General features: G+C 34.4%; 2 protein-coding genes across 9 annotated transcripts; one reads left to right on the forward strand and one right to left on the reverse strand.

The window, feature by feature from the left end:
- The first annotated feature begins 1,686 nt into the window (after window positions 1-1,686).
- On the forward strand, window positions 1,687-7,281 carry LOC103501774 (uncharacterized). 3 transcript variants are annotated; one of them, XM_051080589.1, is made up of 8 exons: window positions 1,687-2,109; window positions 2,431-2,486; window positions 2,604-3,517; window positions 4,031-4,220; window positions 4,361-4,546; window positions 4,691-5,067; window positions 5,187-5,327; window positions 6,039-7,281. In XM_051080589.1, exons 1-7 carry the CDS (start codon window positions 1,916-1,918, stop codon window positions 5,325-5,327), a joined length of 2,058 nt encoding a protein of 685 aa, XP_050936546.1. In that variant the 5' UTR covers window positions 1,687-1,915; the 3' UTR covers window positions 6,039-7,281. The 3 variants fall into 3 exon arrangements, with proteins under 3 accessions (XP_050936546.1, XP_050936545.1, XP_008463690.2); XM_051080588.1 differs by lacking the exon at window positions 6,039-7,281 and adding an exon at window positions 5,469-5,687; XM_008465468.3 differs by lacking the exon at window positions 6,039-7,281 and having other exon boundaries at window positions 5,187-5,687.
- Window positions 6,820-23,166, reverse strand: LOC103501758 (E3 SUMO-protein ligase SIZ1). Of its 6 annotated transcripts, none has more exons than XR_540391.3 (18): window positions 22,898-23,166; window positions 22,608-22,733; window positions 21,231-21,311; window positions 18,901-18,943; window positions 18,362-18,434; window positions 17,979-18,141; window positions 17,713-17,843; window positions 16,040-16,117; window positions 13,786-13,873; window positions 13,630-13,705; window positions 11,662-11,735; window positions 11,327-11,434; window positions 10,217-10,378; window positions 9,801-9,905; window positions 9,646-9,726; window positions 8,360-9,569; window positions 7,288-7,662; window positions 6,820-7,200 (listed from the first exon to the last, which is right to left on the reverse strand). XR_540391.3 is itself a non-coding variant. In XM_008465445.3 (17 exons), exons 2-17 carry the CDS (start codon window positions 22,629-22,631, stop codon window positions 7,523-7,525), a joined length of 2,637 nt encoding a protein of 878 aa, XP_008463667.1. In that variant the 5' UTR covers window positions 22,632-22,733; window positions 22,898-23,096; the 3' UTR covers window positions 6,820-7,522. The 6 variants fall into 6 exon arrangements, 1 of the variants encoding a protein (XP_008463667.1); XR_540394.3 differs by having other exon boundaries at window positions 6,820-7,203; window positions 22,898-23,096; XR_540393.3 differs by having other exon boundaries at window positions 22,608-22,744; window positions 22,898-23,096.
- Window positions 23,167-25,741: the final 2,575 nt, after the last annotated feature.

Raw genomic sequence — 25,741 nt, forward strand, 5'->3', positions numbered from 1 at the left:
TCACAATAATATTTAGTTTAATCACGATAATATTTTCTGTTTCCAAGGAATTTTAATTAAACTTTTTGAGTTTAATTACAATAATATTTTTCGAAAAACATATTTTTATTATTCTATTTCTTCTCTTTTCATAGATGTCATCCCATGTTTCAAAGCAACCAACGTGTGATTCTTCAATTTCAATAACTTGTCAAAAGTCAATAAGAGCTCAGCTCAAATGGTACCATTATGCACCTTCACGACCAATAACACTCTTGGGTTCAAATCCTCCACCCGTAATTGGTACTAAAAAGAACTTGCCACCAACAGAAACTTCAAATTGGATTGAAACGATCAATTAGATGAATGTTTCATGTACAAATTTAACACACACGAAAGTTAAATTTGTAGTTTCTTAAATTTGAATGAGCTATATATCTTTCATTTTTGGTCAAATTACAACATAATTGAGTTAAATTTCACCAAATATCTCAATTTTGTATTTATTTGATTAATTTTTTATTTTGGAAAGATACTAAAGTTGCTAACTTATAAATATCAACTTGTTTCTTCACATATAGCATCTTTTACTTGAGTTTAGTTGAAAGCAAGTATCCAAGAATTTTGCTAGAGAGATCCAAGTAATTCAAGATCGTATTCTATCAAAATTAGTCATTGTATCTGATAAAACGGTGAACAAGTCAACAAATGTACTTTGAGTAGATACTCTCGTTAATAACTAAAGATATACAGCAAAAGGATTAGTAAGTAAAAGCAGTAGGAACACAAGACATTGTTAACCCAATTCGCTGACACAATATATCTACATCTAGGGAATCCTTCACCCGAGATCTGAGATTTTATATTACTTTGAAATATGAATCATAATAACATCCTTATGATCATAAGTACAAAATTTATAACTCAATTTCATCATTTTGTAATTAAGTGATTTTATCTTACTAAAAGAGTAACCCAATGACTAATATCTTTCAAACATAGTATAAGTAAATAAAGATCTCTCGTTAATCATGTGTCTCATCAATCAATAAATTAAGGTTATATTTTTCTTCTTCATCCCGAAGCTTGATCTTCTTGTTTAAGTTGAAAGGCTTTTCTTCAAATAATGAATCTCACAAAATACGAACCATATTTCTGTCAAACACAAGCACACAAAAATGCCAAGAATCGAGGAATATATAAGCAACCAAGATTCGGCCAAAATCCAGAACGAGGAGAATCAGAATCTTGAAAAAAGTTTCCAGAAATAATATCTTGAGATAAAATCTTATAATAAAAGATTATCTTCTAATTAAATAATGACTTCAAAAAATATCTTTTAATAAAATTAGTAGCTTCAAATCTTCTAGAATAATATCTTTCCTAAGAAACCTTTCACGAAAAAAATTTTGAACAGAGCCCACACACATTTTAACAATGTCCTATCGAAAAGTTAATTGTAGTGTGATTACAAGTCTTATAGTAAATAATTGTCTACCCGACAACGTTTACTAGAAGGCGGCCTCGACGACCTATTGACGTCTCCAAAGAGTTCTCATTTGTTTCAATTCATAAACGTTTTTATACTATTTGGCCTATTTATCGAGTTTGACCATAAACCATTATTTTGTTTATAGTGTGTGTATTATATCCAGTTGAAGTGTAATCACTTTACAAGTGTATTTAGTTCCTTATATATCAACACCCCAACATAAAATAACAAAGAGTAGAGATGAGAAAATATATAGAAATAAAACAAAGAAAAACCCTGGGGAGTTGAGACTGGGGTTTTACTGCAATTTCAAATTGAGGGGACTCATTGCTCAAGCTCAAGAACGTCTTGGTGAAATCTTCCCCAATGTCATCATAGTATAATCGAATCCCTATTCCGTTCCAAAACCCTTCTTCAAAATTTCAAATTCTGACCCCTAACGCAATGGAAGCTACCGAAAATAGCAGAAGACCCGATAGCTCTTCTCCTACGAAGCCCTTGAAGTTCTCAGCTTATCAGAACCCGGCTCTATCCGCCGCTCTCACCGCCAACAGCGTCCAACCTTCGAAGTTCACCTTCCTCTGCATCTTTTCCCTCTCCTCCGCATCTGCATTTGCCTTTCTTCGTATTCTTTCCTGGTATACTTCTACACCACCTTCCTTTTATGTGTTTTCAAATTTCTTGAACATTGTGATCTTCCTTTTCTGTATATGGCTTTATTTTGTATGGATTGTGAATCTTCTCGTTGGTTCTGATTCCTTAGGACTCCAAGGTAACAGTCCTATTCAAGAAAGGTTGTAGCTTTTCGTTAGTTTTGAATGAGGCCTTTCGTGAATGTTGTCTTGAAATATTGCTTGGTTGTAGATATTGTTTTGTGATCTGGGTTTTTTTTTTTTTTTTCAGTTAACTGAAGCAAAGGCTAACTTTTTTTTTTTTTATTCTTCCTTGAATAAATGAAGGGAAAATGCGATTGTTGGCAATTTGAAGCTGAAGAACTTCCCTGAAGAGGCAGCCTGTAAGTTACTGTGATTATTCTCATTTGTTTATCTCTCTGCTTTGAGCTTGAGCTACGACCTTGAACATTTTTGGCTGAATTGATTTTTTTTTATAAACCTCTTTTTCTATGCTTCAGATTTGTCTGCCAAGGCTGCACAGATTGTGGTAGGCTTAATCTTTTTGGGAACAGTATTGGCCTTTTTCAAAGCGATATCCTTGTATAGAAAAAGATTTAGTGGTGTTGTGTCTGTTATATCAACTAAAGGAACCAAGGAACAAACACCCCTTTCCAAGCGTCAACTGGGGCTTATGGGATTAAAACCGAAGGTTGAGAATGGGACGTCTGAAAAGGCTGTAAAGCCTCCAAAATCTAAACCGTACTCATCGCCTTCTTCTTCTGATATTCTTGTTCCACTTCATCATTCAATTGGCAATTTTAGTTATTCATCTAAAAAAAACATAGATAAGTCAAACTCTGCCAGTGGAAGTAAAGTGCAGTCTCTTGCAACACCTTCAACTTCCCCAGGTTCTGCATCTTCGTTGTATCTTGTCTCTGGAGTGGCCTCACCGCTGCCTTCTGCTCAGAGTTCATCGGGTCGGGATTCAGTGGTGCATACCCCTTGGTCAAGCAAGCGAGTATCCACTCTAAAAGAAATTACATCTGAAGAAGACTTTGAACGATTCCTTACTGAAGTAGATGAAAAGTTAACCGAGTCTGCAGGAAAACTAGCAACTCCACCCCCCACCATGGGCAGTGTGAGTATAGCCAGTCCCAGTACTGTGGCTACTTCAGCTAATACTTCTGGAACTACCAGAAGTACTCCCTTGAGGCCTGTAAGGATGTCACCGAGTTCACAGAAATTCACCACTCCTCCTAAGAAAGTAGAGGGCGATGATCCCTCCCCAATGTCTATGGAGGAAATGGTTGAAGCTTTCAAGCATTTGGGAGTATATCCTCAAATTGAAGAATGGCGTGATCGTCTCAGGCAGTGGTTTTCTTCCACTTTGCTTAGCCCTCTTGTAGAAAAGATTGAAACCAGTCATGTTCAGGTATGGTTGTTCTACTTTGTGCTTTATTAATTAATTTTCATTTGGAATAACTGAAATTTCAATTGTTTTCGTTAAGTCAAATCTACCAGTATTTGGGAAGTCTATATTGGGCATGTTAGCTTATTGATGATCATGTTTTTGGTGTAAATATAGATTATTCATCATAGAATGTTCCATTATTCAGGTTAAATTATATTTATAGGTTGTAGCACATGAACAATTTATTTTTTTAGTGTCTCAGTTTCATTTTTAGCACCCTCAGTGCATTCATCAGAGAGTTGTGTGGAAGCAATACATGTGAACATAAGATTTATTCCTCTTTTGTTCCTTGTATATCTTTGTACTGTATGATTTATAGCCATGCGAACTTCAAGCTGGGCTGATTTATTAACTGTGCTTGAGAGTAATATTTGCTTAGTTGCATGAGGAGTTTCAAACTTCAAATCTAATAATAATTATATTGGTAGGTTACACATCCTTTGTGCCTTATTAGTGATAACTTGATTTTTTAAGGTAAAAGAAGCGGCTGCTAAACTCGGGGTCTCAATTACTATAAGTCCTGTAGGCGACTCCACAGGATCCCTTCCCATTGCGTCTTCGGTTGACAGGACTAATGAATGGCAACCAACATTGACCCTTGATGAAGATGGACTCCTCCACCAGTTACGAGCAACTCTCATGCATTCTATAGATGCCTCTACTAGTAAGACTTTCCATCAGTTTGTTCAGAAATTTATCATTGATTTGCTTTTTTTTTTCATTGGTGATGTCGAAGGAAGCTTGCTTTTCTACTGAAATTATAATAATAATTGTTTTGCTCACAATCATCTTCCTCCAATGCAGTCAAGATGCCTCTGGCAAATACACCACTGCCCCCTCAGCAGAATCCCTTAATTCCAACCATGCAAGAGTGTGTCGATGCCATTGCAGAGCACCAGAAACTCCTTGCTTTGATGAAGGGTGAATGGGTCAAAGGCTTACTGCCGCAAAGCAGTATTCGAGCAGAGTATACAGTACAAAGAATTAAAGGTGGGCATAGGCTGTTGCTGATCAATTTATTATATTTTCCAGTTTCCCGCTGTGTTATTAGTCTCTCCAGAATTGGAAGAAAAATAGATTTTAGGTAAAACAATTTAATTGACTTTCAGACCGATGCCTTTGTGAATTGTACAGAGCTTTCCGAAGGGACGTGCTTGAAGAATTATGAGTATCTTGGTACTGGAGAGGTTTATGATAAGAAGAGCAAGAAGTGGACACTTGAGCTTCCAACCGATTCTCACTTACTCTTGTATTTATTCTGTGCTTTCCTAGAGCATCCAAAGTGGATGTTACATCTGGATCCTTCAATCTATGCCGGGGCTCAGTCCAGTAAAAATCCTTTGTTCTTGGGGGTTCTTCCTCCTAAAGAACGCTTTCCCGAGAAGTATATAGCAATTATATATGGTGTTCCTTCCGTTATTCACCCTGGAGCTTGCATACTGGCCGTTGGAAGGAAAAATCCTCCAGTTTTTTCTTTGTATTGGGATAAGAAGCTTCAGTTTTCCCTTCAGGTTGTTTTCCCTCAAGCATGTTATTTCTTGTCCAACATCATGAATCCAAAACTATCTCAACTATTAAATTTTTTTATCATTATTAGGATAAAAATAACTGTTCTGATCTTAATTTTCAGGGAAGAACAGCATTGTGGGATGCCATATTGCTTCTGTGTCACAGAGTCAAGATCGGATATGGCGGGATTATTCGGGGAATGCACCTTGGTTCGTCTGCCCTGAGAATCCTTCCAGTTTTGAATTCAGAGCCTGTAGACTGAGTGAGCATCTGCGTTTTTGCTTCCAATAGTCTTTTTATTGCATAAACTCACTAAGCTGTCACATGAAACACCACAAACTGTTTATGCAACAACTTTTCTCCTTTGTGCAACATGTATTCTGGGGAAATTGCTTTTTGAAAGCCTCGAATGTTCGTGTATCCTAATCTGAGTTCTTCAATAGTTGTACTGACCACAAATTCACAAGGAACCTTCATGAGAATTTGTCACCAAACCACCATTTTAGAATTGTCCTTCGCTGGCTGTACCATTATAGTTTATAGTTTAACAGTGTATTGAACTTTGGGTGGGCTCCAGTGAGCCATTTTAATGTTTATTTACCAGTCCCTTTTGCTATTAAAACTGCTTTTAATTATTTAATTATTTTTTTATTTATTTTGAACCGGCTTTTAATTTATTTAATGATACGTGTTTGAGTATAAATGTAGAATGTTCTAAAAAAAGACCAAAAATATCGATGAAAATAAAAAGTAGTTTTGTGATCCATTAATGAAATCGAAGTGCTAGCCTTCTATTTGGGTCTCTGCTTTTGCTGTCTTTTTCGTCTCGTCACGGAGATGGGAATTGCTGAGCTCACTGTATTCTATTCAATTCCGCATGAGAAGCAATTCATACTGTTAATTAATAGCTTGGTCTAATTGTGTAATTTACTATTGCCTCCTCACCGCATTTGGCTATATCCATTTTATGCAGTCGTACGTATTTCTTACCCAAAGTGCAAACAACTTCCTATCTTGTTTGTGGCATTACTATTCACGAGAGTTCGCACCATTGTCCTTGCTGTTAGAGTTTCAGGCGCCCCACGCTGCCAAGATCTGACAAATGAACATCCACGAGTAGATACAACTTACAAATGTCTGCTTTCTATATTCCCTCGAGAATGCTTTATATCACTATTTATAAAGTTCCAAGCATGTCTTCAAATAATGACAAATCGGAGAATCAAAATTGTTACATTTCAGCTCCTAAATCAATTCCATGGAAATGCAACGCTTATGGCGTTCGTACACTTGATGCCATTGATGAAATTAGTTAGATGATCCATTGAGTGAAGAAGATTTTTCAAGATGGAAGGCTGAAGCTCACTTTCCACCTAGGCTCTGGGGTGGTGATTTTACTTGAACCCCCAGTAAGCTATTTTCATGAAGCTCCGTAGGAACTTGACATCAATTATCTGATGATAATTGTTGTCAGGTATTTGACATTGATATTCTTTTATCATCAGTTCTTAAAAGAGCTCATGCGAAAACCTCATGTTGCTCAAATGTGCAAAGGAAAGGTCAATTGGCCATTTTAGAATGTGCCTACCAATATAACAATCATTTGTGTACCATTGAAGACAATCGATTGGCCAATACCCTTTTTAAGATATGATCATCGGAGAGGAATTTAAGGAGGAAATAGAAGTGAATGATGAGAATGAGAAGGGAAATTGCTAACAGATATATTTAGCAACAAGCCTAGAAGATAGATATACACAAATTTCTTGACCGACTTTCATTGGCAATGGAATGATCAATGTATTTGCGAGTTGTCCATTTCGGAAACGTAGCAACAAAGAGAGAGGGCAGCAACAACTCATTACTTTACCAATGATTTGACATGACAATAAACTACCCTTATCCTTTGGAAATCTAGAAAGGTTAGGCCAATTAAACATTAAAATTTTCTTTCTGGTGTAAAATTAATTTCTATAAATAAACTAGATCTCAATCAAAGATATTTACAGCTAATTGCTCTCATGGTAGAGGAAAAATTTTGAATTACATGACGGCTACCCAATTCATGTGACCACATCTCTCTGTACAGTTTTAACCCGCACTGGAACTAGAGGCACACAAGTCATCCGACCAACCTGCTATCTCACAAAGTCAAATTAGGACTATGCTGTCAGGAGCGTAAGAAAATTAAAATTAAGGTTATGATATTCATTATCCCTTACCTATTTCCAAAATGACTGGCCAGATTCCTTCTGCTCGCTTTTCGTTCCACGACGATGGCTCACTTTATGAGCACAATCAGTGTCATCAACTTTCTTACCCACAAAATATTGAAGATACTTTGATGTTTGAAGATGAGATGGACCATAATGAATATTTACGGTCTTGTCTTGCCTATCCCCAGAAAAGAATTCAAATGAGAGCAGCAACAATTCTTGGTCACCTAAAGTCCAAAGCCTACTCTGACTCAGAGTCTATAGACAAGCACATCCGCGGTCTGACAGAACGTTTCTGGCGAGGGAAGGAGAAAGGACTATCTGATCTTTGCCTACTTGCTTTTTCATGTCTAACATCATTCATTCCAAGAAGCAGAGAAGCTGATGCAAGGATATAGTTAGCCTCAAAATCAAGAATACACCAGAACTTCGAATAAAAACCAGTGCAGAAACAAGTGATGCACGCTTTTAAAAATAAATAAATAAAATCAGAATATGATTTCAATAACCAATAATGTGATGAAATGTACGAAGAAAGCCTCCGCAAAGGCTTAATGAGCTACCAAAAAACCCTCCACGGAGTGTAATTTAAGACCCTTTTTAGTTTAAACACTTGGGAGTAGAAATTTGAACCTCTAGTCATATATATTCCTCAATCAAGAGACTGAGAAATATGACTCAACTGGTTGAGCTATGTTCCGATAGCATTTTTTAATTAATTACTATATTTTTTTCATAGCTTTCCCATCTTTCAAGCGGTCAATTTGCTAAATACTAAGTACAGATTAATTATAGGATCTTTCAAAAAATTGGTAAGTCCAAACGAAAATGGACATGATCAGTGATGTGAAGTGAAGGTGAAGGAGGGAAAGCAAATATGTAGACAACACTTTTTCACTGATAGATATAGTCAAAAGTCATAAAATATTATTGAAGAAGGAAACATAAAACACTCTGAAGGAAAAACATTGCAGTAACTACAAAAGACCTATTCAACAATCCGTGGTCCTCACATCTGGAACCATCATAAAATTTAAGCCACTAATGCAACAGGAGATAGAAACGGAAAATAACTAACCAGTATCAGATAACGAATTGATCTCGCCTCCTGTTGATGGAATATGTTGTCTTGAATTTAATCCCTTGGAGGCTGTGGACTCCCCGTTGCTACCACCTGCATCACCCCCAAGCCTGAGAGAGATCCAATCTTCAGTATGAACACCATTTGATACATCAGCCTCCTCTCTGAAATCAGACTGCATAGGTGCATCTGAAGGCCTTGTAGGAAGAAATATTTGAAGAGATGGATCTTCACTAGCAAAAGCTAAGGTATTATCAACCAAGCTGTCATTCATGTCACCATCAGTACGACCAATTGAAGAACCTGGAACAATAGAAGCGGGACTTATAGCAGCCTCTGGGGTAGCTGCATATCCATTAATGGTGGAACAATTGATGGAGTTATGCTGCAAGTCAACTAGAGCATCTGATACATCTGCATCGGAGCCAAACAATTGGAATCCGGCACCTCCTTGAGTTCCAGGGGGTAATGACCAAACAGGCATCCCAAATTCATCATCATGGGAGTTAAAAAGACCCAAGCATGAATTCGCAGGTAATAGAGTTGGATCTTCAGGATATGCATCTGTGAGTCCAGAAGGCGGCATGGGGAAAGGAACCTCACTTGCATCCGTATGGTTGCTTGGAAAAACAGTTCCAGATGAAATTAAAATGTCGTTGTCATCATCTGAATCACTAAGAACAATGACTTCACCTACTGGAGCGATAGGATTTTGTTCAGTAAATCCATATGCTGAGTCAACATTTAAGGAAAGAGAATCCAACTCAATCCCATTATTATTGGTAGAGAAATCGAAGTTTACACCACCATCTTGGTTTACACTTGGATCTTCACCATCCCTGCTGCCAGTGGCACTGCTGCTCATTGGGATAATCTTCTGGTCATGGCTCCCATAGTTCTCCGGTAATCTACTACCAGAAGTGAAAGTATTGATATCCTCAGGTCTGCTGACTTCCCAAACCCCATTACTATTCTTCCTGATGCCAAGTTTCAGACCACGATCTGATCCACCTTCCTGCTTTATCTGCTTCAGTGCTTCCATCTTTGGTTTAACTTCCTCATTTGAAACACACAAAGTGCCCTCAGGGGAGTGCCACATGCAAAGATCACCGAGATCCCTGCGCTCACTTTCAGTTTTTGACCTCACACGCCAGAAACCATCGGGTTTGACCTCAATTTCTGTAACATCTTCCCCACAATGTCTCATCTGTACAATCATAATACGATATCATAAATCAAAATTCCATTCAAAAATTGTAGAAGAAGAATGCGTAAGGCAGTACCATAGATGTTATACGGTTGAAATAAGGGTCTATAATAACATTCTCCAGGGCATAGTTCTTCAGACAAATTGGACACTGCCACTGCAGTAAAAATACGGACAGTCAGATATGAATTGAAAACAAGATTTGCATAAGAAATTGATTTAACCACTTGCCTTCCTTGAACGTTGGTTCAATTCTACAAACACTTCGAGATCAAAGCATCCCATATGAGCACAAGGTTTAAATCGTCCAGCAATCTTCATCCTTGAACCACTCATCTAGAGAACAGAGCATAGAGAAGAAAAATACAAATTACTATCAATAAATGACGTCTGCACACAACAATATGCTAGTCTCCAAAAAGATGCAAGAACTTTCTTGCTGAAAAATGAGTTTGCACTCTAGCTTCAACCAGCTTTCCTTGATTACACCGTATTTTAGAAAATAAGAGCTTTAAGAGGGGTTGAGAGATCTTGGAAGGAGTTCTACTTTGATTCTTCTTTACAGGTCCATTAATCAAACATTTAATAATCCCGAGCTTGGTCACGTTTAGAGACTAATGTCTTTCACTAAATGGCATGAGACTTACTGGACAGCGTAGATTAACCCCAAAAAATTCTGCAACAACCTCCAAGTCACTGTCACTATCAGCATTATCTGCTGTGTTTCCACCGCCAATGCAACGGCAAATGCGAGCAAGAGCATCTTGAAAACGTTCACCGTCTGACTCCTTAGGAATCATGCTTAGAATCTAAAGAAAAAACACATGTAAACAAAGACATGCGGACAGAAAAAGTAGAAATGAAAATATTAATGATAACTAAAGACCAAAATTGTGGTATTGCTTAGCTTTTTATATTTTTGTCATAGCATAAAAAATACCACCTCTTGTTGGCTATCTGACATTTAATTCTTTTGTAACTACAACCTTCAGATGATTATGAGTTATTGGACGGCTCTCCTTGTATAAGTCTGTGGGGGATGCCTCAACCCACCTCTAGGCTGTTGTAATCTTTTGTATTACAATTTTGAAGTTTCTTACAAAAAAAAAAGTTTTAAAAGACTTCTGATGAACAAAGAAGTAGAAATAAAAATGAATACAAACACTTGCATCGTAACATCTCGCTCCTCTCTACTTTATAATTGAGGGAAGCCTCCAACCTTTATTGCTTTTCTATTTCCAGCCATCTCCCACTCTTTCATGTACCCAATTTCTATTTACCTCTCACAAATAATTCCCAAAAAGTGTATCCCTCTAAATACTCCAAGGCACCACTTTCCTAATAGCAACATTATTATAAATAAAACCTCTTGCATAAACCACCACCAGTTGAAGGCTTAGCGACCACACCCCATCAGCCCAAGAAGCCTCCAACACCATCCATCTCTCATTATAAATTTTTCCCAACATCTCTAACAATCGTTTTGGCTACAGAAACTAGTGTGACTTAATCAGAAAGGAAAGTTTAGTTCTATGAGCACGTATGTATAACAAGAACTAAGAACAAAGACGACTGATGTCTTACGAAACTGCACCACTAGAAACATGTGCTGCTTCATATTCAAAGTATGGCTAAAAGCATAAAAGGTGCTCCCAAATGATATCCAAAAGAAACCAAATCCTAGTCAGACATTAAATAAGTAAGGTTTCAATTTTTTTATAGCAAACAGACCATTTCATTGATCCAAAAAATGTTACCTGTTGAACAGTGCGTCGTTTTACAATTCGAACCCCTAAACAAAATGATCGAGCATCACACCCTGTTAATGTTATCTTATTCATCCCATCTTTCGTGCATGCTGTGATCTGACAGAACAAAGAAGTCAGAAAGAGTTAGAGAAAATATGATTGCCCGACTACAATGCAGGAAATAAGCAATTAAGCATGAGAATGCTTTTTTATTTTATATAAAAGCAATTTTCATTGAGAATAAATAACTCAAAAAGGGTGAACAAAGATCACCACACAAACAACACAATTACAAGAAAGACTTCCAACTTTGCAAAATGTCATAATTTAGAATGAGAACTTACGATCGGGCCATCATCACGACCATTAGCCCCTAAAAGTTGAGAGCCAGGCCTATTAATGGCACGAACAGCCAAACCTGCAAATCCATTAAAATGTGTTATACAAGACTAAAAAACCTGTCCTATTGCATGGTAGAGAAACTCCATCACACACGCATAATGCAACAGTGAATTTATCCAGATTAAACACAGACCTAATTAATAACAAACTTACAAATATGACAGATAAATACAGTTGCAAAACTGACAATTATATTTATGATACATAAATAGATAAATGCAAAACTAGAAATTATGGCGCCATTTGATAATGTTTTTTTTTCCTCTTATTATTGTTTATTCAAAAATTAGAAACAAGAATGTATCTGATGACTATTTTTTGTTTCTTGTTCTTTTGTTTCCTTTCCCCGTTTCAAAATTTAAATAGAATTTAGTTATACAATCCAAAAAAGTATAATATGAAAAAATATATATATAAAAAAAAAACATCAAAAGCTAACAAAATTATTTTTAAAAAATAAAAGTCCAAATGTAAAATTAACAGCAATAATGAAATTGTTTCAATCCTTCAAATCAAGTCCAATTTGATCATCAATGTTTTCTGTCACTTGGGTGATGTTAACTCAGATCCAACTCAAATATATTGCTAAATATTAAAGTGAGGTTAAGTGCATGTTTTAGAGCCGAATTTATATGTTGCAAAATTTTAAATGGTTCCATGTGCAATAAAAATAGAAATAGTATATAATACACAAGTGTATAAATTAAAATTCAATGATGAAATAGTATATAATATACATTGTGAAAAAAATCAAAATCAAATTCAAATAGTGTATAACATACATTGTGCAAAACTTAAAATTCAAAATTTAAATAGTACGTAAATAAACATACTGGAAAAAATTATATTTGAAGTTAAAATAGTATATAAATCTAGATATCAAAGTGAGACTAAATGCTCTTTTAGTGAGCAAAATTTAATATTACAAAATTCTAGCAAGTTCCAAGTGTACCAAAAATTATAGTATATAATATACATAATACAAAATTAAAATTCAAAATAGGAACCAGAAATTAAAATAGTAAATGAACATAAATTTTGCAATATTTAGTACTCAAAATTCATTACCTTCTAAAAAATATATTTTTACCTTCTTTTCTCTTTGTTTCCTCCCCCTTTTCGTTTTTACTTTCACATTTCTTCTTCTTCCTCATTCTTCTCTCTCCTCATTCTTCTCTCTCTTCTTCTCTCCTTTTTCTCATTTCTCTCCTGTTTTTTTTCCCACCAAAAGAACCAAGCCCCACCATGGACTGCTTTTTTCTCCTCCCTTCAGTAACCTCTCTTCCTCATCTAATTCCTTAGGTTTTCTCTTCACTCTTTCTTCTCCCATTTCTTCTTTCTTTCATCTGTTTACTATTTCCCCTTTCTTCCCAGTTTACTTATTTTCTTCTCCTTTCTCACATTTATTTCATTAAATTCATGCAATTTTTTGAGATAAGTTCGTTAGAGTTGGAAAAACCAACCAACCGACCATTGGATGGTTGGCATCACTAACATCACAAAAACCGATCAAACCCAACCAACAGAAACCGACATATTGGGGGTCGGCATTGGTTTTAGCCCAATATTGACGCCGACCGACCAATAATCACCTCTAGAGAGCAAAGGCAATTACAGTGCATTCCCATGCTAACAAACCAAAGACCAGTTTTGATATTGTCGGTAGTTTCTGAATATATTTCTTTTTTTGAAACACAGTAGTTTCCGATATTCAACTCCGCATTTAGAAAAAGATTTCAAATGTTGGAAACAAGAAAAAAGATGGATTGTCAAACTAGTTTGTTTCTAAAAATATTAGAAACAGAAGCAAATAACAGAATAACATTATCAAACAGGCCCAACAGTTTTGATACATAAAGCAACAAATTAATAACAAACCCTTAATTTTCTTTTTTTAAAAAATATCATACCATTAATTTGTAAATCTGCATATTGGGGCCATTGCATCCTGAATGGAACTTTATCATTCAAAAGCATACACCAGGCCTAGCATAACAAGATATAATTAGTTCAAGAAAACAATCAGTTTACAGGGAAGACATTCATCATATGATACATGAACCAACCTGCACATCGTATTCCTGTTTAGAAAGTAGGTCCTTATCTGCCCTTGTGAGTTGAAAGGTTCTATCCACACTTTGCATCGGATTTGTCCTACAAATTTATACAAGAGGCCCATCATGCAAAATACAGAAATCATTTTATATATGTTATGAAATGTGACGAAGAGTGTAACATTAAAACTCAAATACTGAACATTAACTACTGTTAGAACAAAGCCACAACTAGTTATTAAACTTCAACTAGGGCTGCTTAACAACCTAGGAAATTAAGGGTTTGGGAGGCAATGCTAGCAAGCGAAATCTTGTCCTATAGCTTCTAAGATTGATCTCTTCAAGTATTTTCTTTTTTTGGATAAAATGATATCTTCAAATATTCTAAAGCTAAAGTTTAAATTGACGACCAACCTCAACCATCATGGGTTAGCATAGTGGTAAAAAAGAGAAATAATCTTGATAAATGACTAAGAGGTCAGGCCCAATCCATGATGGCCACCTACATAGGAATTAATATCATATGAGATTCCTGGGACACCAAAAAAAATGTTGAAGGGTCAGACAAGTTTAGCTGGAAACTCACAAATATCAGGAAAAAACCTGACGACCAACCTATATAACCTTTTTTCTACGATAATAACCTTTGGATAAGAGTGATTCTTATTAGACCACCGCTCATGTTTCATATGAAAGCCTCCAGAAACCTTCCACCTACCATTGAAGTCGAGGTATGAAAGATCTTAATATGAACTTTAGACAGGGAAACTGAACTTCTAAGAGTAATGAGCAAGCAAATGAGTCAATGACATACCACCAAAATGATGTTAAATTCCTTACTTCTTTTTCTTTTCTTATCTTACCAAGAGAGAATGCATCTTGTTCTCAAGAGATGAGAGAAAATCACTTACCATTTTCCAAGATCACTTACCACTTCCCAAAACCCCTCCCACCTTTTTTATTGATGTTGGCAACAACTATCACAGGCTTTCTCCCTCCTATGGAAGCCCACGAAGAGCATTTAAAAATTCATCCAAAAGATGATCTAGAGTTGGATAAGCTAATGACACCAAAATCATGCTTAAATTTCTTCTTAAGTGAGTGAATGCAAAGTTTTCATAGTTCAACCATAGCACATTCAAACCAACAAGGAAGAAAAGCTGAAATAGGAACAAGTTGATTACTTCCCATCACTTCCATAAAATCATACAATTTTCACCCAACTACTGAAGAAGATGTTCTAAACTCTTCATATTCACAGAGATGTGGAGATCTAAAAAATAATGAACAAAACTGAAAGAACGTCAGAATCTGACAACTATCAGGGGGCAGTAACGGCACGACTAGGGTTAAGTCCAGTGACGACTGACAACAGTAGCTAGGGCCCTAGGATTGAGTCCACTACAACTAGGGTTTGGAAGCATTTTTCGATTGATCTTCTTGGCAAGGAGTTTGTAACCTGTATGGATAATCAAGAAAGGATAACTATAGAAGTCCTATTCATGTTAACCCATTTTCTTCTCCTTTTCTGTTAAGGAATTCCAGGATTTTTTCCCCAACAGCATCATTAAAAACAGTCAATGAAATCTGAGTTTCATTCCCAGAAAGAAGGTGGATAAAAAACCTAATGATTTTAGACCTAACAGAGATTCAGACTTATGTCTTCACTCGAAAAGGCTATCTCAAAGGTTTGAACCCTTAAGAAAAGTTCTCCCTCCGACGTTCAACAACTCTCAACTGGCCTTTGTGAAGGAAGACATTTTAGATGTGATTTTTATTGTGGCAAAGTTGGAGGATGACAATATTTTGAGGAAGAAAAGAGCGAACAGGTATCAAATGGATAAAACAAACTGGAGATCAAAGAAATTGCACTTCTTAGCAATAGTGATAATCATCTCCAGCATTTGATCCTTTATCCATTTGTTTAAGTTTCTTCCAACTCTTAAAACGTCAATATGATCTACTCTTTTGAAAAGAAACAAGACAATTCCATTGACATAATGCATGTGCAAAAATGGAGAGGATAACCTCAACCCATGGCTAAGTGAAATTACAAGAAAGCTCTGAAATTAGTCGATATATCATAAATTGATAATTACATAAGACATTATAAAGTCAACACCCAAAGCAGTAACAGCAACATTTAAGCTTAAGCTAGTAAATTGTATCCACACATAGATAAAAACAGTGCTTTCGGGTTTCCTTTTCTTTTCAAGAGGTGGGATGCAGAATATCTCGAATCAGAAGTCAAGAAATATGAACTCACCCATCCGTTGGAATGTTTGTGGACATCGTGGTTATCAGCTTTACAGGAAACAGAGGATGTGCAACTGAAACCCAAAAACTGTATTAAAAAATTGTTAGAAAATACACCATGAAAAAAGAAACAAAGCAACATCAGTTATTTAAATCTTGTTAGAAAACTAAAAGGATCAATGTGGGCACCCAAAAAAATTAACTCATAGTCATGGTTGGCGCACATCAAACTAAAATCAAGAGATCCCTTATCCAAGGAACATGAAATCATTTTGTGAATTTGGATCATACCAAAGATTCACAAATACATCAAAAGAAATATTTTGTGTATATCAGATATGCATCATTCGAGAAAAAACAAACAAAAACTAAGTCTTTCCAGTCAATAATTTGATATATACAGAAAGGGGCTAAACCTCATTCATGGTCACAGTCGGTAGAATATGATTTATCAACAGAATTTCCTGCAAGCACAGGTCCCTACTTCAAATTGTTCATAATTGCTTTAAAGAACATACAGGTAGGCGTAGCTGCTCAAATCCTAATTAGACTGGTATGATACAATCACTTCCTTCGCTGAAGAATCTTAGTATTTCGTTGTCAGACATTTCTGCTTTCTCTAAAGTCAATTTGTATCCAATGTTATTAAAAACGGACTATTCACGATGTCTCGAAACTAAGGCATTCAACTCATAGTTATGAATTGTAAATTTCATGTATCTCACGGTTCAAGTTTCTGAATAGTTCAAATTGTGCTAAATCGGAACATTCCGATTCACTTTTCAAAAAATAATTACCATTTTCGAATTGCATCACACCAGAGAAGATGGGTACTTGCCGGAACCTTATTCTCCTTCTCTTCAAGTTGAAGAATGATGAGTTTTATGGATGATGAATATGGGTTTTCTGGAGAAGAAGGATCTGATTTTTGAAGATTGAAGAAAGATGAACTGATTGAAAAATCGAGTTTTACCAATCTGCGTCTCTTCAAGTTGTGCCGCGCCAGACAGGAGAAGTCTGATTTTTGGACGTTGATTGAAGAAAGATGTACTGATGGAAAAAGAAGAGACTAGAGAGAGACATTCTTTTCATTTTCCTTTTTTTTAAAAAAAAATAATATAGACTTGGTATATTGACTTTTTAAAATAATAGTGATTTCCAAGGCATTAACTCTTTTCTATCTCCACGTGCCTTTTAATTATCTTTTTAATTTTTAACATAAAAAGAACTTTTCATATTCTTTCCCACTTTAATAAATGAAAATGTTATATTTGTATTTATATGTTACCTACCAAATTAAAACTTACGATACACGATACACGAACATTAAATTTTGACACACATATCGTTTCACGATTTAACAACCTTGTATCTATCTATGCCACAAGCTACTAATACTTTTTTCTCTATGCAGAGACATATCAAACAAGCCCAAACATATCAAACCATATGGAGAAGATATTTTCAAGCAAACACTATACTTCATAGGCCACCCCTGCACAAATCCACAAATCCACACCAACAAGCACATGCGAAGGATAAAATAAAAGAAAATAATTATTGTGACATTAACACATGCAAACTTGATGATACCCACGAGTTCCACAAATAAGAGGCCTAAAGACTACATTTTTTAAAAGGAACTCTATATCTAAACAAAAGACAAAGGTAGAAGATACGTACGGGTCAGCACGATTCAGCCGACAGATCTCACAATAGAAGTGTTCAGGGTATGGTGGATTTCCCTCTGTAGGTTTCTCCGGAACTATAACACAACTAATGTGCTGCCACACTTGGCACCGTGGATCCTCACACTGCCAAAAAAAATTTTACCTGTGAACTAAAGTAACTGATGTTTCAAGGCAGATGGAACCAAAAAAGAGATCAAAATAAATGAACATGGGAGGAACTTATGAAGAAAACAGCATAAAAGGAACGGTTTGACATACCTTAATCATAGATTCTGTTTGCAAACCATTTCCACAAAGACACCGAACCTTTGTATCTAATTGCAAAGAATCATCTGTTTCACCTTTTACCTGCACGTTACTGCTGTCTGAGACACCTTGGCCCTTAGTAGCTAAATCCGTGGCCCCAGAAACCTGCATCTTTCTGTATAAGAAAATCATACAGGTAAGAAGATGAAACAAAGAAAAGATGACAGTTGGGAATACAAAAGGAATAGGAGAATGTGAAAAAGAAAGCACCACTTGAGATGATTACAAGAAACACCACAAGATGAGATATTTTATGAAACAGAAACTTGTGAATGAACTTAGAGGAAATTTGACGACAAGAACCTTGAAGAAAAATATGACACCAGAAGACAAACCTGTACGTGTCATCGACGAGTTTTGCCACTTGATCCTTTCCGACAGCATTTTTCTTTGCCCACATTTTTGAAACTGAAACAAATAAATTCAACAGATAATGATTATACATAAAAGATAAGCCTTTGTCCCAAAAAGTCAAAAAAATTAAAAAGGTGTTACAAATCTTATGAAATCCGTAAACTAACTAAAACTTGAGTTCAAAGACAAAATATGGGGTCCTTCAATGCCAAATACCAGAAGAAACCAAAGAATCTTTTGCTCTAGTTAACCAAAAAGAATTGAAGACGGGACCTTAATAATAACATACCAAACCATCAACCAACTGGCTTTCCCTTATCCCTCTCAGAACATGCAATATGAAACAATCAACATAAAAGTATTGTATATATTTTAAGACACCGACATATTCCAAAAAATTATGAAACAAAATTCAATGTACTAAGGTTTCCTCTTGGAAGAAGGGGAACATATAGTGTTCAATTGTACAGCTTAAGTATGGGTTATAAACAAGAAAATTATCAAAATTTATAAATCATACCTTGTTCATCAGAAAGAATGTCTAGTATTCGCTGAACAAGGTCCTACAAAAACATGCCAAACAATCACTAAAACATGTCTCATATTGCAACTTGTAATCATAAGGTAGGAATTGGAAGGAGTATATATCAAGGCGCAAATCGTGTTGATAATCATGGAATCATATTTTGGTTGAGCTTTTCCACTCTACACTCTTTGACAACAGAAATTTACAGTAAAAGAAGTTAGTGTGTGACAAAAGAGTTAAAGGATATTGAATTCTCCCTAAAATAAAAGAACCATCAGAAGGATTTCAATTTCCAATTGGCTAGCAAGCCTTGCAAACCTCCACCGAATATACCCCCCCCCCCCCCAAATATTCACAGTAAGAGAAGTCATGTGTGACAAAAGAGTGAAAGCCTTTTTGTGCACCTAGGCTCCGAAGGGCCATTGCACCTTAGGCAATTTAAAACACTGGTGCAAAGAGCCAAAGACCATAATGATCAAGCCAGATTTTTTTTTCTTTTCTTTTGAAGGGCATTAGACCCTACAAGCGCCAAGGAGAATCGGTAAGTGACCCTAAAATTTTCTTTCACCTTCGGAGTGTATTTTGTGAACCAGGCACTGATGCAAACAAAAACAATCAATGAAAACAGAAACAACTTGCTCACTCATACATTCATACTGAACCTCCATTTTACAGTGGAATATCATTGAGAGAAAGCTCTGGGACAAGCTTGTTAAACGTTTTCATATGTCTTGTGCTAGCAGGTAAACTTCATTAGGGAAAAAACGAACGAAAAGAGAACTTTTCATCGATAAAACGGAAAGCCACGATGGTAGGTAAGGCAACTTACAAAAAAGAAACCCAACTAAAGGCCAACTATCCAAAAGGTTTCTAAACCTTCTATCATAAGAAAATACAATAAAAGATCAAAACAATCATTAATCTTTTGAGCTTACTATAAAATCAATCAGAAGAAATAGAAGTGTGCACCCCTAATGAATTTGAGAAACCCATCCACGCCACTCAATAGAGAAACTATAGCCCAAAACATAAAATATAATAAATTCTTCAACTACATTTGATTTCCCACTAATACACTAAAAGGACTGTTACAACTGCCTGATAGGTCACAAATGCCTAATGAGTCGCACAGCTCTTGTCAAGACTCCCTTCTCCCAGAAGTTGAAACTGTCCTACTAACATAACCCCAAGAGGAAGAACTTTCCTCACAAATAATCTTAAAGAGGCATTCATGAATTTCAGATTTGTAGTTCATTAGGAATTCAAATTCATCATAAGGACTTAGCAACATGAAGAAATGAGCAAGCGCTTTCTGCTGGCAGAAACCCAAGAAAATCTTTTGAACTTCGATAGTAATAGTATCTCCCATACATTCAGACAAATTCATTTGAAGGATTTATGGTACAATAAACAAAATCCCCACATGGATCACCATAGGGATTACAAAGTCCCCTTCCACGAGTTCAAAGGAAGATTATGAAATTTTAATCCAGCCTCAACATTTGTGAATAACAGAGATTCACTCAAGGACCTCATAATCAAATTCTTTGAATTTAATATAAAAGCCCACTAGGAATACACACACCCAGTGGCCAGAAGAATTCTAGTCATATGAAAACACTTCTACCTAGGTCCTAGACAAAACCAAGGCTTCCCCTAAGTAACCTCAAAATTTGTATAAAGAATACAGCTTTCACAAATCACCAAACAGTGCTTTAGAAAATTGTGTCTCGTCAAAAAGACTCCCTCACAACCTCACCTTCTTTTCTTTAATTAAAAAGAAAATTAAATAAATAAATACCATGAAGAAATATCCAAAAACCACTATTTCTCTAAAGCTAAACAAACTTTTACAAAAGCATGGTCAATAATCCTACATTTTTTCATAAATAAAAGTTTATTTACATTTTCCCATCATGCACCTCAAAAAGCTTATATGCACTTTTCTTTTCTTTTTTTTTTTTTTTCCTTCTTTTTTTGGTTCAGTGACATCAAAAATCCAGCAACAACGAATTATGTTCATGTAGCATGCTGAGCAAAGAGTAGAAAAAGACAAAAAAAAACATCATCAAACGTTTCTAAATCAGGTACAAATATCTAAATGCACCACTATACAATTTGAATGAAGTGTTCAAGATAATGATGCCGAAACCAACAATTAGGGCTCTTTTATTGTAACATCTTGCTTTTTGTCTTTTGAACCTTTGTATTGATTGACCTAGACCCGCTTTAATTTATTGTGTATTCACATTTCTTTGAAAGAGAGACCATTTCTTACCTAAATAAGAAGGAAAAAAATAATAGTCAATATTCAGACAATTCACCTGCTTCTTTCCTTGCTTTGAGAGACCTAGTTGAGTGAGAATATCCTTGAGCTCTTTTATTCGAAAATAAGCCAATTTATCCTACAAGTAAAAATGCAAAAAGCATGATCAGAATTCAAATGGGTAGCATTAAAATTTCTTCACAGGATCCAGATTGATCTAATAAAATCTGAGCGAGGGTGGAAAAGGATATACTCTGTCTAACCAAAGCAACAGCTATCTTAAGATCCAATTTAATTATTAATGCCAATTTTGGAGTTTCCCCAATGATGAATTAGAAGTTTAGAATTCAAGTAGAAGATAAACCAGCTAAAAGAAAATGGAAACGGCAAATGAAACTTTCGGACAACTAAGAGTCAAAATAGATGGATCAATCAGCAGTACGTTTCATTTTTTAGACTGCAAAACTAAATGGTAAAGATGTTGTACCAACAAGAAACTAATTCAAACATAAAATCCATGATAGTTAACAAATAACACAAATGGAAGGGACTTTACTTCATTCCTAGAAATCATCTCAAATGCATACAGAAAATGTATCAAGGCAATGTGCTTCAGAAAATATCCAATTTGCAGATAAACAAGTATATATCAAATGCCATCATCCTGTTATTAAATAGTAAATGATAATCAATTTGTGGTTCCCCACTCAAAAGAAAAATATAAGAGATAGTATGCAAATACTTTTTCCGCTGCTAGAGCATCATTATCGAAAATTTTTATGGGTGGATATGAAAATATGATTTAGATAAATTAGTTAAACAGCTGGATGGTATGGTATTACGAATGCCTAATCAAACTACAGAAAACCCTTCCATTTACTCAATTAGCTAAGTCCTGCTACGTCTATTTTTCTCTTTAAAAAGTCCTGCTGACTGTCTATGATCTCTTAGTTCAAGACTCGGGGCAATTGTCTAGTCAACAATATTTTACATCTGAACATTACTACTTGATAGTAAACAACTAGTTTGACAGTAGTACATGAACGAAGTGAGAGCTTGAGAGACACAATCACTCAAAAGGCTAGCCACTTTATTGAATTCAATGAGATTTTAACACAATTCAACAATCACAGTACAAATCCCGAGTGTAATTAGAAAACTGTAACAAACAAACTCAAAATTAAACTTGAGATATCCTGATCATCTCAAGCTAACAAAGAAAAAAAAAATAACTAAACCAGAGAAGCAAATCTCCTATGAATTTAGCTACACAACATTTCATTTCACAAGTCAAAACCCACATTCACCTCAGATTACAACAACAAAATCCTAGAGCAAGCCAAGTGAACAGACAAATAAGTATCCCAAAATTCAAATATAAGAAAACCTGCACTGAAAATCAGAAATTGAACTCAAAACCAACATTAAAAAGTACCTTGCAATTAGCAACCAAGTCCATCCCTTCCAAGCAACAACCCACCAAATCCCTAACGATGGTATGCCAGAAAAACAAGATTTTAACAGTAACCCAACACACAACACCAACGCATGGTCCTCAAAACTGCGATTGATCTCATGAAAACAACCAAAAATGAAAACAGAAACAAAATCAGATTCACATACCAAAAAGAAAAAAAAAAAAAGCAAAATTTAATCAACAAAAAAAAAAAAAAAGAAACCACCAATTGAACAACAGATGGCATATAAACAGATTACAAAATTTACCTAAAAGAAATTTAGGATTTGTACAAAGTGAGAAGATGAATTGAAAAGGGTATATCGATGAACGGAGAGGTCCGGGTCGCCCACGCCGACTTCACCACTCGACCCTGTCCTTTAGCGCTAGTGTTTCTTTTTGACCGAAACCCCAACCCGAACAAATCCCCTCCAATTACAAAGTTCGGACTCATCGCCGATTATCCATTCCGGTTTTTGAACGGAGAACATGTCCGGGCTGCAATACCCTGTACTCGTGTGTAATTTTTCACTACGTTAATTTTTTTCTCTCATTTTTTAGTTCTTATAATTATTTAATCGACGGTTCAGATTCGAAGATGTAGCCGCGAATGATGCCTCTGATTGTGCCACCTCCTCACATTTCTATAGATATTGTACCCACGATATTTCCCCGAAAGTTAGATAGGTATCGGATGAAAAACCCAACCGGGCAGACATTTTCGAGTCAATTAATTGTTTTTTTTTATTTATAATGTAATTATTCTTTTATGAAATATACTTTACACCAAAAGTAATAATAATAAATGATGATTATTTATCTTTAATTTTACTTTGGTAAATAATTTATGTGCTAGGGTTTGAGAAAGGTAGAATTGTTTTTAGTTTTTTTTAGTGGGATATAATAAAAACTTATAAATAATTGAAAGGTTTACCGAACGCAAAATATTTGAAAGTAGAAATAAAAAAATTGGAACTCCTTGTTTAGTCCAAAAAATTTGTCGATCTCGCTTCAAAAAATCAATTGTATACCCTATCAATTCTGCGTTAGTAGTTTTAGACTTACTCCTTACTTTTCAAATGAGGGTATAAAATAAGTTTGTTTACAATAAAATTTAAGATTAACTTAAAAAATGATTTAATATAAGAAAATTAATGATTTTAATGGTTGTATAATTCTGATAATTACTAAAATTCATCAAAAGTCATCTATTTCATTTTAAATACATTGTTATGATACTAGTGATCATCTTCGCCAACTCCATTGGTTATTAGTTCAAATTATTAATTCATGATACTTTATAGTTGTCATATATAGTTATTTAGCATTTTTGGTGTATAAAAAATGTAACGAATTCAAAGGACTTGTCATTGGGAGGTATTTTAGTGAAAATAACTTTCCTGAAAATCATTTTTTATATCTCAAACAAACCATAAATGTATCTTTTTATTTTAGTTAGCTTTTTAGAATATAAAATTCTATATAATTTTATTTTAGTTAGTTTGTTAAAATATAAAATAGTTTAATTAAGATATTATTTGGGTCACTTTATTTTTTTAATACCCACATGGGTAAATAATAAAGTAAACAATTTAAGGTCACTCTATTTTTTAATACCCACATGGGTAAATAACAAAGTAAACCATTTAAGGTCACCTTTTTTTTATTATTATTATTATTTTATCTTTTGCATTTCATAATTTTTTATAAAATTGCAAAACTATATTGATGCTTTGATGGTGTATAATACTTTCTTAAAATTAAAACATCATGGATTGGCTTAAAGGTAAAATGAGAGGCATAGTTTCAATAATTAACTAAAAGATCATGGATCCAATCCATGGTGATCACTTACCTAAACATTAATTTACTACGAGCTTCATTTTATTGTAGGGTCAGACACATAAGGTGGTCCAGACACTACCTTCTCAAATTTTTTGTCCAAGAATTGAATTTCTTATTTGAGCATTTGACTTTAAATTGTTTGACTTTGCTTGGAAGCTTTCGAAAGAAATTAAAGTTAATTTGTAACGGTTATGTTCTTTAATATGGAATCCTCGTAAGGATTGTATCACCTTTTGAACTTTAATAGAAAATAGGGCTAACCTTCTTTTATGAACAAATTTCTCGATCTATAATGGTTTTGTCGTCTTGTTAGATTGATCATAATAAATGTTCAGATTCCTAAACTTGTTTGATATATTTTATTTCATTATCCGTATTTTTGTTATTTTCGTGTGATGTTGTCATAATTATGATTTTTGTTAGTTTTTTAAAATAATATCTAAAAGATAAAATTCTGATTACATTGTTAAGGGAATCGTCAAAAATGACAAAATGAACAAATTATTTACATTTTATGGCAAAATTAAGTGTAATGATTTTTATTTTTACTGTAAATAATTTATATTTTTTATTATTCTTGAAAAAACACGTACTTTATATTGAAATAATTTCATTTTTATTTTTATTAAAAATAAAAAACAATTTTTTTAACATTGAATGTGCAAATCTTTTTTATGAAAATTTTGTATATAATCATGGATGGTGATATTACTTTCAATATGCAGATTCATAGAAAGTAAAATTTTATTATATTCATAAATATTTTTAACGGTTTTGTCATTTAAAATAATTTTATTTATTTTCTGAATTTCTTTAAATATATTCTATTGATGTTCAAGTTTGGTAGCAACTTTTATTACCTTAATTAAAATTTTCTAGTTCGTGGCTAAAAAGAAAAATCATTGTGTTTTCTTTTTATATGGTAAGTCTCCTATTACTATTAATATATGTTTTTAGATCTATGTTGATATTTTGTTTATAGTAGTTTGTTATAAGAAAAATTATCCCTGTAGAACATTTTTACTTTAGTTAGTTTTGTATTAATATCTAAAAAAATTGTGTAGCGAAAATTTTAAATTCATAGTCATGGCATACATTTGAAATATGTGTGACAAATATGTTGAATAATGTTATGAAATGTCATTTTTCATAAATTGTTTTATTTACTTTTTTTTGACAATGTTGATACATTTTTGTTCTTTTACTTTGTTGATGTTATCAACTTAACTTAAGTTAGCGAGTCAAACACTCTTAACAATTTTACACGT

This window comes from Cucumis melo, chromosome 12 (genome assembly GCF_025177605.1).
Source record: "Cucumis melo cultivar AY chromosome 12, USDA_Cmelo_AY_1.0, whole genome shotgun sequence".
Taxonomy (NCBI): Eukaryota; Viridiplantae; Streptophyta; class Magnoliopsida; order Cucurbitales; family Cucurbitaceae; genus Cucumis; species Cucumis melo.

Bases quoted from the DNA above. Each gene is read 5' to 3' on its own strand.
- LOC103501774 (XM_051080589.1), top strand. From the start codon at position 1,916: ATGGAAGCTACCGAAAATAGCAGAAGACCCGATAGCTCTTCTCCTACG. The intron at 3,518-4,030 runs GTATGGTTGTTC...TGATTTTTTAAG, and splicing joins TTGAAACCAGTCATGTTCAG to GTAAAAGAAGCGGCTGCTAA. The intron at 4,547-4,690 runs GTGGGCATAGGC...TGAATTGTACAG, and splicing joins TACAGTACAAAGAATTAAAG to AGCTTTCCGAAGGGACGTGC.
- LOC103501758 (XM_008465445.3), bottom strand. From the start codon at position 22,631: ATGGACTTGGTTGCTAATTGCAAG. The intron at 16,118-17,712 runs GTACGTATCTTC...TTTTTAATACAG, and splicing joins CGGCTGAATCGTGCTGACCC to TTTTTGGGTTTCAGTTGCAC. The intron at 9,570-9,645 runs GTACTGCCTTAC...ATGATTGTACAG, and splicing joins TCAACCGTATAACATCTATG to ATGAGACATTGTGGGGAAGA.